The sequence below is a fragment of the Mirounga leonina genome, unplaced genomic scaffold (genome assembly GCF_011800145.1).
Source record: "Mirounga leonina isolate KUSES-001 unplaced genomic scaffold, KU_Mleo_1.0 Mir_82, whole genome shotgun sequence".
In the NCBI taxonomy this organism is placed as follows: Eukaryota; Metazoa; Chordata; class Mammalia; order Carnivora; family Phocidae; genus Mirounga; species Mirounga leonina.
In genome coordinates, this window is record NW_023270825.1 from 14,529,989 (window position 1) to 14,546,978 (window position 16,990).

The 16,990-nt window shown below is 35.4% G+C and overlaps 1 protein-coding gene across 1 annotated transcript in view; it reads left to right on the top strand.

Annotated features, from left to right (window-relative positions):
* The window catches only part of EML5 (EMAP like 5), a 168,523-nt gene that overhangs the window by 72,833 nt on the left and 78,700 nt on the right, over positions 1-16,990 (top strand). The window contains exons 10-15 of the mRNA XM_034992521.1: positions 300-509; positions 6,809-6,976; positions 7,649-7,755; positions 8,088-8,206; positions 9,517-9,703; positions 15,730-15,835. Coding sequence (XP_034848412.1) covers positions 300-509; positions 6,809-6,976; positions 7,649-7,755; positions 8,088-8,206; positions 9,517-9,703; positions 15,730-15,835 — 897 coding nt within the window. The remainder of the gene's footprint in view (positions 1-299; positions 510-6,808; positions 6,977-7,648; positions 7,756-8,087; positions 8,207-9,516; positions 9,704-15,729; positions 15,836-16,990) is intronic.

The following is a 16,990-nucleotide window of genomic DNA, read 5'->3' on the forward strand; positions in this document are numbered from 1 at the left end:
GGGTTGTTTATTCTCCACATGAGTGAACCTGGTGAGCTATATTAGAATCCAATCTGTGTGTGTCTCTGTATAATTTTGGTAGTAGCTTTTTTTTTTTTAATTCCTTGCATTTAACTTTCTTCTCTCCTTACCATATTTACCTACTTATTCATAATACTCTCCTTTAACTGTAGTAGGAAGATACTTAAATTTTGGAGTTCACCATGTTATCAGTATAATTTATCAGGTATTTATAACTTACCAGTATATTTGAGAAAAAATTAAATAACTTCTTAATTAAGACTATGATTTCTTTTTAGGAGGAAAAGAAGTGACAAACGAAGAAATAAAAGGTGTTCATTGGGCTTCATGGACATGTGTTTCAGGCCTTGAAGTAAATGGAATTTGGCCCAAGTATTCAGATATCAATGACATAAATTCAGTAGATGGAAATTATATTGGCCAAGTTTTAGTTACAGCTGATGACTATGGAATTATAAAATTATTCCGATATCCTTGTTTGAGAAAAGGTATCTTTTCTTTCAAAATACAAGTTCAGGTCACAGTTTAGAACCTGTTGGTTGGTTGGTTGGTTTTCTTATACAGGTGTGTTTTTTGCTTAGATCCTTAACATATATTGTTTTGACATTTGTATACTTTGTATGACAGAGTAAGAAAAATAAGGGGTCTTGGGGCACCTGGGTGGCTGAGTTGGTTAAGTGGCTGCCTTTGGCTCAGGTCATGGTCCCAGAGTCCTGGGATCAAGCCCCTTATCCGGCTCTCTACTCAGCGGGAAGCCTGCTTCTCCTTCTCCCACTCCCCCTACTTGTGTTCCCTCTCTCACTGTGTCTCTCTCTGTCAAATAAATAAATTTAAAAATCTGAAAAAGAAGGAAAGAAAAATAAGGGGTCTTATTGGTTATTTTCTACACATTTTATATATCACCTTTTTCTCTTGGATCTCTTCTTAAATGATGATATTAATCATTCTGTTCATAGACTTAGGGATAATTAAATGAAATGCTATATTAGTTATTTATTTATCCCATGCCTTGTTCCATAAAGTATTTGAGTCAGTTTATAACAAGTCCATAAGTTCTAAAATAATTACATGGATACAAAATTAGTATCAGGAAATTAGTTTTCTAGAAACCAGAAATAAAATAAAGCAGGGCACAAAGTAATTTTTATTATAGCTTTTTAAACTTTTTTTTTTTACTTTGTTAAGTATGGTTGACACACATTTTATTTTTTATTTTTTTTCAGTAAACTTGTCCCAACATGGGGCTTGAACTCACAACCCTAAGATCAAGAGTTGCATGTTCTACTGACGAGCCAGCCAGGCACGCTCCTCATCATAGCTGTTTTTTTTTTAAAAGGCATTTTTTTACTGTTCTGGGAAAGCAAAGTTTTTTCTGAGATTTAGTTTTCAAAGAATTCTCTCCTATAGTATGGAGCTTTAGATTAGGTGCAGTGAGTGTATTACTAGAGCATTAACATCTGTAGCAAAAGTAGTAATGATTTTTTTACCCGGTTGTTGATAAGAGCTTTTGAATGAATGTTAAATTGCATTTCATTAAAAGGTGATTATGGGAATATAGCTGGAATAGTTGTATTTAAATAGGTAGTTCATTGATGTCAAACTTAAGGGGCTGATTTTCCTAGAAGTCTATGCTAGCATTTCTCTTGTGCCTTTACAATAAAGTAGTAAATTCCAGATATTGCCACCTAATGCCATGTTGTTGATTCCTACTTGCAGGGTGTCAGCTTCCTAGTTGCATGTGAAATTGCATCCATATGTAATGCTAAGTGTGTTAATAAAGACTAGATAATTCTCTAATAATTAAAATACCCTATTTCTGGATCCCACCATGTAGCTAGGACATGAGAGTCACTAGGCACAACAGATTTTATTAGGACTCAAAATGAGACTTGCTTAGTAGAAAGTGTGTGAGATTCAGTAAGATTGATCACGATGATCTTAATCTTAGACATTGCTTCTACTCAGTGTTTCATATACTGACTCTGTGCAAAAACAAATTTTCCGAGCATTCTTAGTCAAGTGAATGGGATTTTTTGACAGTTTTTATGTTTTGCAGTTTATTGACAGTATTTTTCTTGCACAGTAATTTTATTTCATTTTTAAAATGTGTAGTAATCTGAATTGTGGGAATATTTTACTGAAGTCTCAGAAAAATTAGTATTGTTCAGTCACTGCTTCAAGAATATAAATTGTTTTCCTTATTTTTCTTTTTGTTAGATATTTGTGAGAAATTTATTTTATGGTAAGGGTTTTTATTTCTAGGCACTTGTGAGTTAGCTTGAAACTGTGTAAGTAATTGGGAAAACAAGATAGAATATAACTACTGCATCTTTAAAGAATTAGAAATATTTTAAGATTCTGTGTTTATTGAATTCACATACTTGCATAAAGTTAGTATTACTAGAAAAATTACCTTTTACATTAGTTATGATGTTGTACATTCTTTCATACATTAAGTTGTGTTACTGATCCAACTTAAGTTTGGGAAAAGAGTGTGTCTACTGTAGTAGCACCTCTTAGATATCTACTTAAGTAATATCCATTACATTCTAAGAAGTGCAACATTTACAAAAATGTGGAAGTTAAATAATCGAAGTAGCTTATATTGTAGAATCATTGTAATTCACACACAAAATGTATGAGATTAGCTCAATGAGAATGATCCTCTTTCACATTTAGTCCCCTTGAATCCTAGCCCAAAGCATTACTTCTCCTTTTTTCCCCCATTATTATCCTCTTTCTATCTAAATTCTTTTGTTCTTCACAGTAATTTCTCTCAAATAATCAGACTCTTCCCCGGCAGCAGCACATGGGCTGTGGTAAAGGGTGAGGAGGTGGGAGTAGAGGAGGATGGAGAGATGAAGGCAGGGTTGCTGTAAGCTAACACCTCCATCACTGTTACTAGTTGCCAAAACTTTCTCTCTACTCCTTGACAAATGAAAATTTATATTTGATAAAAATCTTTCTTTAGATTTGATAAGAAAATTCATTGGAAAAACAAACATCAAACAAAAACATATTTATGTTGGAGATTTACTCAGGACTTGTGTTCTAAGATTCATTCATATTGTTGCATGTAGTTCTAGTGTATTCTTCCTGGTGATAAAATACTGTGTTGTGGATATATGATATAATTAATGCATTTATTCTCCTATGGTGGACATTTGCTATTAGATGCAAATTTCTCAAAGATGTACACTTAGGAGTGAAATTGCTGGGTCATAGAGAATTTATAAGAAAATGCCAACTTTTTTCCCAAAGTAGTTATACCATTTTAAAAACCCTGTTGATCCACATCCTTTTCAGTACTTGGTACTGCCACACTTTTTAATTTGTGTAAATCTAATTAGTATAAATGATGTCACCTTGTGGTCTTAATTTACATTTGTCTAACTAATGAGATTGATCATCTTTCCCATTATTTTTTGGTTTTCTGCATTTCCTCTCCTCTTCTGTCAAATACAGGTTAATATCTCTTGCCTATTTTTCTATAGAGTTGTTTTCTTTTACTAATTTTTTGAAGTTTTTTCCAATACTCTAGATACAAATGATTTGTAATTTTTATGGGTTGCAAATGTCTTTTCCCAGTTTATGACTTACTATAATTATCACAATGACTTACTATAATAATTATTGTCTTTTCTTGACCAGTTGTTAATGTAGTCGAATCTATTTATCTCTTTTTTTAATGAATAGTTCGGTTTTGTGTTTTAAAATATTATTACACTAAGGTTGGAAAGATAGTCTCATATATTTTATAAAGAAGTATTAAGGTCAGAGTGGCTGACTGGCTCAATCTGAGGAGCATGTGACTCTTGATATTGGGATTGCAAGTTCAAGCCCCACATTGGGTGTAGAGATTACTTAAAAAAAAAAAAATTACTTGATCTTAGCCAAAAGGCCAAGAAGCGATAAAAAAAATAAAAAAAAATCTTAAAAAAAAAGGATTAAGTTCATTAAAACATAGTTAAATGGGAAAAAATCTTTTGTCATATTGCTCTAATTTTTTGAAGAGATTTAGCTCATATTAATTTTGTGTTAAAATATACTTTAAAACAAATTAGAAAAGAAATGGGATCATCAAAACAAATATTTCAGTATATTGCTTTACCCTCACCAAGAATTATCGTCCCCTTCTCCTTTAAATTAGGAAAGTTTCTATGACCATTCTAGCTTGCTTTGATAAATCTTCTCTCTGAGATACCAGTTGTTTGATGACACACTCTTTAAGCCTTAACTGTTCTTTTATCATTTCCTGTCATGGGCCAGAGTTTTCACAGTTAAGGGACTTGGAGAGCTTATAACCTAATTTATATTAGGATGGAAATGGAGTCCAAGAGAGGTTAAGTGATGTGCTCAAGCTTCTGTGCTATTAAGCCATCAAGCTGACACTTAAGCTCTAGTCTTTTTATTTCAACTCCAATATTCTTTACACATCATACTTTTGTCCCCTTTTATAATTAAAAGGGTTGGAGTCATGTTCATGCCCTCTCATTTCCTTCTCTACTTTTCTTCCCTCCTCTACAATCTGGTATTCCAACTCAACTATACAGGCATAGTAAGGGGAAATGTAATCTTTGTCTTTCTTTTTCTTTCTTTCTCTTTCTTCAGGTATTTAATGAATATTTCCTACATACCAGGCACTAGGGATATAGAGTAAACAAGATGCCATCCTGTCCTAAGGAGCTTAGAGTTTATTACAAGAATTAATAAGTAAATAGACCATTACTTTTCAGTGTCATAAGTGTAATCACAGGGAGTTCTGGAGACATGTAGGACAATATACTTGGTCTTGGTGAGTCAGAGTCACTTGATGAAAGATGTGACATTTAGTTCACTTTTAAAATATCTGTTTATCATAGTTAAGCAGTTCTGGTTATTAGATAATTATTAAAATAGTCCCTTTGATTAGAAATAATTGGTTTCCCTTAGACTTATTCTACAATTTTTTTGTTAAGCTGCCTTGGTTCTTTTTTTTTTTTTTTTAAGGATTTTTTATTTATTTATTTGACAGAGAGAGACACAGCAAGAGAGGGAACACAAGCAGGGAGAGTGGGAAAGGAGAAGCAGGCCTCCTGCAGAGCAGGGAGCCCGATGCAGGGCTTGATCCCAGGACCCTGGGATCCTGACCTGAGCCAGAGGCAGACGCTTAACGACTGAGCCACCCAGGCGCCCTGCCTTGGTTCTTTCTTAGAGAGGGATTGATCTTTAAAAAGTCACAGAATATAATTTGGAAGAGGCTTTTAGGATTATTTACACCTCTCTTGGGGCTATTGCCCAGTTTGGTTAATTCGAATAGTGGCTCATATACTTAACATTGTCATGTACCTAAACATGACAATGTTAGTACATCTTAAAAACTTGGAATTTGGTTTCCTGGAATCTCTGGCTTTACCTTTTAAGACTCTCTGGTGGCTAAGAGTACTTAAAAGACCCCATCAAAGAAAGTAATAGCCTAAGTCCTCTTCATGGGCAAATAATGCATTCTCATATAGAGGGATGGGACTAAATCTTACCTTATTAGACTTTCCTAGGTGAACTGTGGCAAGTTACCCATCTAGAAAGTTACTTCTATTAAGCTGCATAAAAAAATTGGTTCCTAAAATAACAGCATTGCTATTAAGCAGCAAATTGTAATTTAGATGAGTTTTGGTCAAATCTTTTATGCTTTGATTAAGATGGCTATCCCTAAATTCATGGCCAATGTGAAAGTTTATCTCCAGATTTTGATTGATGGAGCTTCGTCATCCTGACAGGACTTCTATAACTTAATTTAAAAATTTAAAACATTCTCAAAATGAAGCCAAACATTACTGTATCCAGTATACTCTAACAGAGGAGTGTATATGTTGCCAAATATCAGGTTTATCGCAGCAGGATATAGAGAATATTTTCTGAACTTAGAACCACAAAAATGGTTCTTGTCATCACACAGATTTTTTTTTTAAATTAACCACAAAGTTAGGTAGTTCCTTTACAGTTAGAGAAATTTGGTGTATACCACCTTAACCAAATGATACAACTTAACATCACTAATGATAGAACTGTGCCCCTTGAAATGATGTATCCAAAAGGGTACAATATCACATATGCCAAAAAACACACCATCTGAATCTAATCATGAAGAAACACATTAGACAAACTTACGTTGAAGAACATTATACAAAACATATAAATTTAAAGAATTACTATAAGGGACAGTTTTTTGGGACAACTGGGCATATTTTATTTTGATGAATATGGTGTATTACATTGATTTTTGACCATTGAAGCAACCTGCATTCCTGGCATAAATCCCTTTTGGTCATGTTGTGTATTCCTCTTTATATGTTGCTGTATTAAGTTTGAAAGTATTTTATTGATGGCTTAAGTTTTAAAAGGATCCTCTGGCTGCTAGGACTAGGAGTACTGGGGGTGGAGTAGACTGGTTCAGTTTCACTTAGGACCAAAGGCCTCAGGCCAGAACATTCAAATTTCCTTATATGGAAATAGTTGATGCCTTTGTGGCTGCAGGCTTTTCTCAAAGCAGTAAGAAAATGCCTCACTACCCTGGTGGTTCCTACCAAATTATATTGTGAATCAGTAGAGCAAATATTTACATCCTTTGATGTAGACTCATTCATTTGTTCATTCAACAAATTTTGAATTAATATTTTTACCCTTTGATCATAATTAAGATAATGGAGGGAGGATGTATTGGTGGTTCAGGGATAGAAATTGTTGTTTGAAGTGGTATTTTCATGTGTTGGCATTTGTTTATCAATTTAAAGGCATATTTTTGTTATAGGGGCCAAGTTTAAAAAATATATTGGCCATTCGGCTCACGTAACAAATGTCAGGTGGTCACATGACTATCAGTGGGTTATTTCTATTGGTGGAGCAGATCACTCTGTCTTTCAGTGGAAATTTATTCCTGAAAGAAAACTAAAAGATGCTCTTCACATAGCACCCCAAGGTGAGTAGTACACACTGCCTAAAGAATTTCTCTGTCAAAAAAACTTCACTAACCCCAAAGTAACAATTTTACTATTGAAGTGTAATCTAGCCTTATAATTAACAGTATAGTGGAAATTTTAAATTTACTAGTGGAAATTTTAAATTAAAATACTAGGCGTATATATTTAGAGTCAGATGTCAGAGCATGCAATACAAAGTACTTTTGCATGCATTTTAATCCACCCAACAATGAGTGAAGAAACCATTATATTATCAAAACAAACATTTAATATATTCTTGGGGAGATAGGTATCTAGGTTTCATGTATGGTTTTTTCACAAAGAAAAATTAATGTCAATTCATTTGTTGCATATAGTATTTTCTAGATATTTTTCACATTAACTATAGGTTATATTCACTTATGTTTGCACCAACATTTAAGTTTGATGTAGCAGCCACTGGGTGCCAGTGAAGGAACTTAAAGTAGTGTTGAGTTTGCAGTGAGTGAAGAGGGAGGTAATCTGTAGTACAGTTTACTGACATCTGTGTCACTTGAATAGATAATTTCATTTGTTGTTTTATGGCTTGTCACCCTGTCAGTTGGCACAGCTCTTAATCATTAATTTTACAGTGCTGTTTTGAAAATGAATGTTCTTCAAACAAGTAATGTTTCATTTTTTAAAAACTGCAGAAAGTCTGGCTGACTCTAATAGTGATGAATCAGATTCAGATCTGTCTGATGTTCCAGAGCTGGATTCTGAAATTGAACAAGAGACCCAGCTTACCTATCGTCGGCAGGTAATTATTACCATCACATGATTTTCAAATATGCCTGTATTCTGTTTGCCTATAGCTTTTTGTCACAGTACACTCCCATTTATTCTCTTTAAAATATTTTCTTATGAAGTATAAGAATTTTGTGAAGCACTGAATACATATTTGTCAGTGTGATACATAGAAAATGTAAGTTTGTTATTTCCAAGGAAGGAAATTTCATAAAATACCTTCCTATTTAAGTGTTAAAACTTTAGTGACCAATAGTAACCAAGTGTCTGAAAGTTACATTAGGAATTTGTGAACACCTTTATTTATATTCTAATAGTATTTTTATTTATGTACATTATTTAAAGGTTTACAAAGAAGATCTACCTCAGCTTAAAGAACAGTACAAGGAGAAACAAAAAAGTGGTACTTCTAAAAGAAGAGAGCGGGCTCCAGGAAATAGTATTCGATTACACTTTGTTCACGGGTATGAAACAACTATTTTTCATTTATGTGTTTGCATCTTGGTTCACATTTAGTAGCTATGTGACTTTGAGCAAGTCACTTTACCTCTCTGTGCCTCTTTCCCCATCTGTAAAATGAAGGTAACAGTACCTACTTCATAGGGTTCTGATGAGGAGTAAATAAGTCAGTGTTTGTGGTGACTTAGAATATTGTCCTGCACATAATAAGCACTATATGAGTGTTTATAATAATTTATCTTATGAAAATTTAGTATTAATATTTATAGACATGGATCTCTTTAAACAAAGTAAGTAAAATATAAGAGATTATTATCTCCCCTAAATAATTCTGATTTGGAATTATATTGTGACCTTTTTGGGGGCCTGCATTTGGTCTTTATATTTTAATTTTTTTTATATGTATTTTTTTTTATATTTTAATTTTAGTAAAATATGGTTTCTGGATTTTCTTAGAACATCAGCAATACAAGTCTCACATTTCATCCTAGAACAATTCTCCAATTCAGCCCTTTCTGTCCCTTCTACCTAGTAATCGTTTTCTTACCTGACTGATAATGCTTTCAGGAATTTAAAAAAGGATTCATTTAGCAAGAATATTTTATCTCCATTGTTAAAATAGGCAGTATTTCCATGCAGTTACATATTGTACATTGAGTTTCTTTGAAGCTCAAAGAAAGGTTACTACAAATGGAATTGTATTGACCATTTTTAAAAGATTCAGCTTTTTTTTTTTGGATGTGTATAATATTTTTAAATTGTTGTTTGAACATTTTTGGAATATATATTCTCATGGTTCAACAATGCGTATAAAAGCATACAGTTTGAATATCCTTCTCCCAGGGAGCTCCCCTCTGCTTGCTAGATGGGAGACTGCCAGATTCATGAATCTTTTAATAAAACCAATTATATCTTCCAAAAAAAAAAAGAAAAGAAAATCTTCCCAGCTCTGCCCTCCCAGGCATCATTTTTCACCCTCCTAGAGCAGTTCTATACCCTTTCATTTGTAAAAGAGCATCAATTTTTGTTTTATAGTGTACAAATTTAATAATACACTTATGCAAATAGTAGTATACTATATATACTTTTCTGCACCTTTTTTCATTCATTATTATAGCTTGGATTTAGCTATTTGCAATCAGAGAAGTTCATAAAAGTTTATGGAATTCGAGATACTTGTATTTTGTTTTAGTTGTTTAGTATCTTGTAAAACTGGAAATTGAATGACCTAAAAGGTACCTGCTACTCTGTATAGTCTGTATTTACCAGATAAAAGGCTACGGTTAATTTTATATGATATGTTTTCTATTTTCAGTTACAGAGGTTATGACTGTCGAAGTAATCTGTTTTATACTCAAACTGGTGAAATTGTGTACCATGTGGCAGCAGTGGGTGTCATTTACAATCGACAGCAGAACACACAGCGCTTTTACCTGGGTCATGATGATGATATTCTCTGCCTGGCCATTCATCCTTTGAAAGACTATGTGGCAACAGGGCAGGTAGGTTAGACCTTTGTTTGGATTTACAGTTAGTTTAGTCCACTTAAAAAAAAAAAAATCTATCTTTCGTTTTCTAGGAAATGAAGAATAATGAATTCTTTAGAATGGGATTTTATTTTCATATTACAAATAAAATTTATTCCAACTTTTTTCCTACACTTTTCCTTTGAGTTTTATTGTTTTGATTATTATTATTTTTTATTTGGAACTAAGAGCTCTGGCTTGTCTTCTGTCAGGATATATTTTTTTAAAATTTGTGAGTAAACATAGAAAACAAAGACTAGAAATCTGGTTTCTTTGAATTATCTAAAGTAATAAAATTAACAGACATTCTGTGACACACAGGATGACTTTTTATTTTACAGCCATGATATTTACCTAATCAGGTTTACCAAAGTACAAAGTAGAAATGTTGAAATAGAAAACACTGGGAAAAGTCTTAACTGCTATTTCTCTATATGGATATTTTTAGAGAAGGAGGAAAAGGGTGATATTTATAAATATTCTTTCTATATGTAAGCACTTTACTAGTTTCTTAGTATATATGATTGACCCTTAAGAACATAAGTTTGAACTCCATGGCTCCACTTACATGTAGATTTTTTACAGTACTGTAAATGTTTTCCTTATGATTTTCTTAACATTTTCTTTTCTCTAGCTTACTTTATCATAATTAGTATATAATACATGTAACTTACAAAATTATGTTTACTGACTATGTTATTGGTAAGGCTTCTGAAGGTCAACAGTTAGGCTATTAATAGTTAAGTGTTTTGAGGGACGCCTGGGTGGCTCAGTCGGTTAAGCATCTACCTTTGGCTCAGGTCATGATCCCAGGATCCTGGGATTGAGCCCCATGTCCAGCTCCCTGCTCAGCGGGGAGTCTGCTTCTCCCTCTAACCCTCCCCCCTGCCCATGCTCTCTCTCTCTCAAATAAATAAGTAAAATCTTTAAAAAAAATAGTTAAGTGTTTCGAGAGTCAAAAGTTATACGTGGATTTTTGACTGTGCAGGGGTTGGAACCCCTAACCCCCATGTTGTTCAAAGATCAGTTGTATTTTACAACTGTATTTTACTCTCACCTCACCTCTGTGAGAGTGAAATCATTTCCATTTACAAATGAGGAAGTTTAGGTCTGAAGAAATTATTTTCTCAAAGATCTTTCAGCTAATAAATGGTAAGGCTTAAAGCTCCCTTAGTGTGTCTGGCTTTTTAAACACTGTGTAAATATACCTTCTAGGGTATATTGAGGTAGGGCTGGGCAACTTGCATTACTCTATTCAGCTTTCCTGAAAGGTGAGAAATCTCTTCCCTTTTTCTTTCCATCTTCCCTCCCTCTGTTTGTGCCTCCCTCTTGGTCTTTCTCTCTCTTTCTCCTTCCTCGCCTCCCTCCTTTTTCTCCCTCCTTTCTTCCATTTCTTGAAAAAATTCATAGAGCACATGCTGTGTACCAGGAAATGTGCTGGGAATATAAAGATAAATAAGATATGTTCTCGCCATGGTAAGCATTCATATTCTGAAGGAGAAGACATACATGCAAGAAAAATCATGATACAAGGTTATAAGTATAGAGCAGGGCTTCTTAACGTTGGCACTACTGACATCTTGGGCCAGATAATTCTTTTTTTTTTTTTTTTAAGATTTTATTTATTTATTGGTCAGAGAGAGAGCACGCACAGCAGGGGAAGCAGGTGGAGGGAGAAGCAGTCTCCCACTGAGCAAGGAGCCCGATGCGGGACTTGATCCCAGGACCCTGGGACCATGACCTGAGCCGAAGGCAGCCGCTTAACTGAACCACCACCCAGGCATCCCTTGGGCCAGATAATTCTTTGTTGTGAGGATAATTGCATTGTTGTGTACAATGCAACCCTATGTATTGTAGTATGTTTAGCAGCATCCCTGGCATCTACTCACTAGATGTCAGTAACAGCATCCATCCAGTTGTGACAACCGAAAATGTCTTCACAGAGGGGAGGGGGGTGGGGAGGATGGGTTAGCCTGGTGATGGGTACTAAGGAGGGCACGTTCTGCATGGAGCACTGGGTGTTACACGCAAACAATGAATCATGGAACACTACATCAAAAACTAATGATGTAATGTATGGTGATTAACATAACATAATAAAATTTAAAAAAAAGTATGCCCACAGGACATCCCTGGATACCTACTGCAGAGGAGGCAAAACTTTACCTCTAGACATCCTAGGTTTTCAGCGGGGGTCTTTAATAAAAAAACAAATTAACAAAGAAAAACAAAAAGTTTATTAACAGGTGTAGAGCACATCACGTTGGAGAAATCTAAACCCAAGTAACTCAAAAATGGTGGCTTAGAATTTCAGCATATATAGAAAACAGTAGACTGGTAGAGAAATGACAGGACAAAGGAAAGCAGTTTTAGGCTTCCAAGGGCGACACACTGTGAGAAGGTATATATGGGACAAAATTCTTAGAGTAAGGTTTCTTTGCACATTCCTCTTATGCTGTCTCTGGGCTGAGTCTGTCTCCAGTAAAAGGAGAATTTATATAATCAACAGGTTGTACACCTTAAACTTACGCAATGTTATATGCCAATTATATCTCTGTAAAGTTGAAAAAACTATATACATAATATACCACATCTTCTTTATCCATTCCTCTGTCGATGGACATCTGGGCTCTTTCCATAGTTTGGCTATTGTGGACATGCTGCTGTAAACATTGGGGTGCAAAACAGAGGATCACAGGGGAAGAGAGGAAAAAATAAGATGAAACCAGAGAGGGAGACAAACCATAAGAGACTGTTAATCATTGGGAACAAACTGAGGGTTGCTGGAGGGGAAGGGGGTGGAGGGATGGGGTAACTGGGTGATGGGGGACATTAAGGAGGGCATGTGATGTAATGAGCACTAAGTATTATATAAGACTGATGAATCATAGACCTGTACCTCTGAAACCAATAGTACATTATATGTTAGTTAATTGAATTAAAAATTTTTTTAAAAAGCAGTAAATGTCATGGGGAAGCACAATTCAGATTAGCTGCCACTGTCAAGAGCTCACAATCTAGTATGAGTTGGATGAATTACTGTCTATATACAATTCACTAAAAATTTACTAAAAACATACTCATTTAGGTATCTTATGGGTAACTCAGATTCAGCATGTCCAGAATGGAGATAAATGAGGTGAAGCTTTCCTTGTATTTCCTACTTAGAACGTGACGCTGTATTAACCTGGTTGCCTAAGCCCTAGAGTTTGACTTGTTCTCCCTCACACATTATAGCCAGTCAGTCCCAGAGTTACATCCAAGATTTTCCCTGAATATAGTTCAGTTCTCTACCATGAGTGTATCTCTGCTTTGTCATTTTGTATTTATATCTTACCTTATCTCTGCTGGCAATTCTGTGCTTCAGGATTTCTAATCTTTTGTTATAACCAACCAACTAGTCTTACATCTTCAGATTTTTCCACCTAACCATTTCCCCAATCCACTAATAATCTTTCTTTTCTTCTGTATTATCTTCTTCTTAGTAGCTTTTACGCTAATATGTAAGCTCACTAGCATGCAGTTCAAGACATTTAACCTAGGCCAATAGATTCCTTATCTCTTACCAGTTACCTCCTTGTAAACTCTGCTCCTACCTTTTGAGCTATTTAGAATTTGTCCATGTATACTACTGCTTCACATCTTTTCCTTAGTTCCCTCCTCTGGAAAATTCTTACCCTCCAGTTCTGTTCAACCCTCCAACTTTATCTAATTTCTACTCCTTTTAAGACTTAGGTTAAGTAACATATCTGAAAACTTGCCTAACCTCACCGTTCTCCCCTCATCCCTGACTGACATGCCCCAAGTAGGCTCTAAAAACACTCATTCTGTTATTACTTTCGCCAGCACTGAACATGGTGTTATCCAAGCTTCCTCACGTATTAGCTGTGGGGAAATTACCTAGCCTCTCTATGCCTGTTTCAAAATAAGGATACTGGGGTGCCCGGGTGCCTTCATTTCAGGTCATGATCCTGGGGTCCTGGGATCAAGCCCTGTGTCAGCCTCTCTGCTCATTGGAAAGTCTGCTTCTCCCTCTTCTTCTGTGCTTTCTCTCTCAAATAAATAAAATCTTTAAAAAAAAAAAATAAGGATACTATCGGTGCCTATCTCCTAGAATTGCTTTGATTGTTAAGTGAGTCAGTCCTTGTAAAGTGTTTAGAAAAGTTTCTGGGACATAAGTCAGTTCTCCATAAATATTAGCCTTTGTTGTTATCATCATCATTGTTTCCATATGAGATGTCCAGTAGGCAATTGGAAATGTAAGTCTTAAATTCAGAAGAGGGCCACCTGCGTGGCTCAGTCAGTTAAGCGTCTGCCTTTGGCTCAGATCATGATCCCAGGGTCCTGGGATCGAGTCCCGCATCAGGCTCCTGTGCAGCGGAGAGCCTGCTTCTCCCTCTCCCTCTGCCTGCCGCTCCTCCTGCTTGTGCTCTCTCTCTGTCAAATGAATAAATAAAATCTTTAAAAAAAAAAAATAATGGGGCGCCTGGGTGGCTCAGTCGTTAAGCATCTGCCTTCGGCTCAGGTCATGATCCCGGGGTCCTGGGATCGAGCCCCGCATTGGGCTCCCTGCTCGGCGGGAGGCTTGCTTCTCCCTCTCCCACTCCCCCTGCTTGTGTTCCCTCTCTCGCTGTGTCTCTCTGTCAAATAAATAAAATCTTTTAAAAAAATAAAAAATAAAAAAATTCAGAAGAGTTCAGTGATTAGAAGAGTTTGGGAGTCATTTGTTGATTTAACCATTGAAACTGGAACTGAGATAGCCCAAGACAAAAATGTGGAATGAAAAGATTGGAGTTTTAAAGGCAGAATCTTGGGGAAGTTTGTATTTAAGGGACAGGTGATGAAATTGCAAAGGAAACTCAGTAGTAAGAGTCCAGGAGATCAGAGAACCAAGAGACAATGGTACTGCAAAGTTCTCAAAAATACCATGCTTGGGCATCTGGGTGGCTCAGTTGGTTAAGCGATTGCCTTTGGCTCAGGTCGTGATCCTGGAGTCCTGGGATCGAGTCCCGCATTGGGCTCCCTGCTCAGCAGGGAGTCTGCTTCTCCCTCTGACCCTCCCCTCTCTCATGCTCTCTCTCTCTTATTCTCTCTCTCAAATAAATAAATAAAATCTTAAAAAAAAAAATACCACACTCTGCAGAAGTTCAGTAGAAAACTTAACAATCATGGGGAACATTTGGCTGAAAAACCTAATGAAATATTGGCTGATGGCGGTCTTGTCGTTTGTTATGTCTTTATATAAAATCAGTGTCAAAATTAATAATAATTGTCAGCTATATTGATTATTTTGGGAGTTGTCTTTACAGGCAAAGCTATTCTATCTCTTCATCCTCATAGTTAAAGACAGTGATCGCTTGAGTCTAAAGGAATAATTACGAATTATAGTTTACCTGTATATTAGTGAACATATAACCCAAGTTAAAACATAAGTGATAGCATCTGTTCACAGTCTTATTTATGTGCTTGGTACTTTAACCCCTCTGTATCTCTGTTTATACCATTATCCTGGCCTAGAATGTACTTGCTTCTCTTTTTATCTGAGACTGAGCTTCTGAAGGCCCAGGTCAAGTATCATCTCTTCCAATTCCTTATAATCTTTTCATCTTCATTAAGCCTATGTTATCAGATATTCTAATTTAACTGAAAATATCTTGTTTTCCTAATGAGTTTGCAAAATTTTCCTGAATGTCTTATGCTCATTGTATCTAGCATGGGAACACAGCCAATTATAGGCACTCAGTAAGCATTATCTTTATTGTGATGTATAGGATCAGATTTGTGAGTCACATAGCACATTTTTAGAAACAGTAAGCCTAGCCTCATTAGCACTTCAAAAAATGTAAGAAAGAAATGTCAGTCACATATATGATCTGCTTTATATTTTTCATTTGATAAATGCCTGTAACAGATAAGAAAAAGACTGTAAAATCTTCTGTTTTATTTCCTTTTAATAGATAAGAAAAGTAATTGTATGACTTTTGTAATTCTTTCTATTGTAGGTAGGTAGGGATCCCTCAATTCACATATGGGATACAGAGACCATTAAACCATTGTCAGTATTAAAAGGCTGCCACCAATATGGTGTCTGTGCTGTTGATTTCTCAGGTAAGGATGCTTTCTGTCTCAGTAAGAATGACCAAAATGCAGAGGTGATATATAGCATTATAGTCTAAATTGGTGTTACCTAAACTTGTCACATAGCTATGACCTTCACAGTTGTTTTCAAGTGTATAGTCCTAACCAAACAGAGAGTGTGGGTTTGCTGGCTGGCGTATAATTTAATGAGTATTATTTTTAATACCCATTAATACAAACGTGTTTCTATTTAAAAATGTCTACATAACATCTAAAACCATCTGAATTACCCACTAGTGGTATGTATCTCCCACTTTGGGCAAACCCCAACGTCACAATATTTTACAGCCACAGAGTAAATTGAAAATTTTTAGGGTAAAAGCTAAGAAAGAAAGAGGTGAACATTGAAATATGTGTTTTATAACATTTCTACGAAGTGACAATTCCAAGCTATCTTATAAAAATAATTTCAAACCATTTTAGCTCTTTGCTGTGTATTTAAAAGTTTAGGGGCACCTGGGTAGCTCAGTCGCTTAAGCATCTGATTTTAGCTCAGGTCGTGATCTCAGGGTCCTGGGGAGTCTGCTTCTCCCTCTCTTTCTCCCCCCCACTCATGTGCTCTCTCTCTCTCTTTCTCCCTCTCTCTCAATAAAATCTTTTTTAAAAAAAAGTTTAACAAATACACATAGAGCTACAGTGAAAACTAGGGTGTGGATTGGGAAGAGGGTAGAAATACCATTGATAGAGGATTTCATTTTAAGGAACAGTAAATTTGTACTTTCTGCTGCTCTAACTGAAATGAGAGTCAATTATTGGGGGGAAGCATAAATATGCATTTAGGGATCTAAAAGTCAAGAAATAAGATTAATGGCATACTAAAGGAGTCAACAAGAACAATATCACTAGTAATGATAACGAAATGAGGTTTGCAAAAAGTGGCCGAGTGGCAAATGTTTAACTTTAGTTTGAGCCTTTGCAACCTGTAAACATGTGCACAGCTGTCAGCATGACTGACTTAGTTCAGTCATTTGTCCAACACCTTCACTACTTGTTTGATAATAGTAACAAATAATATAATTGACCTTAACTGAAAACAGTCCTATTAATGATGAAACATGGTTGTAACCTACATCTTTTTTCATTCAATTAACTTTTCATAATCACTGAGTCCTATATCACAAGAGA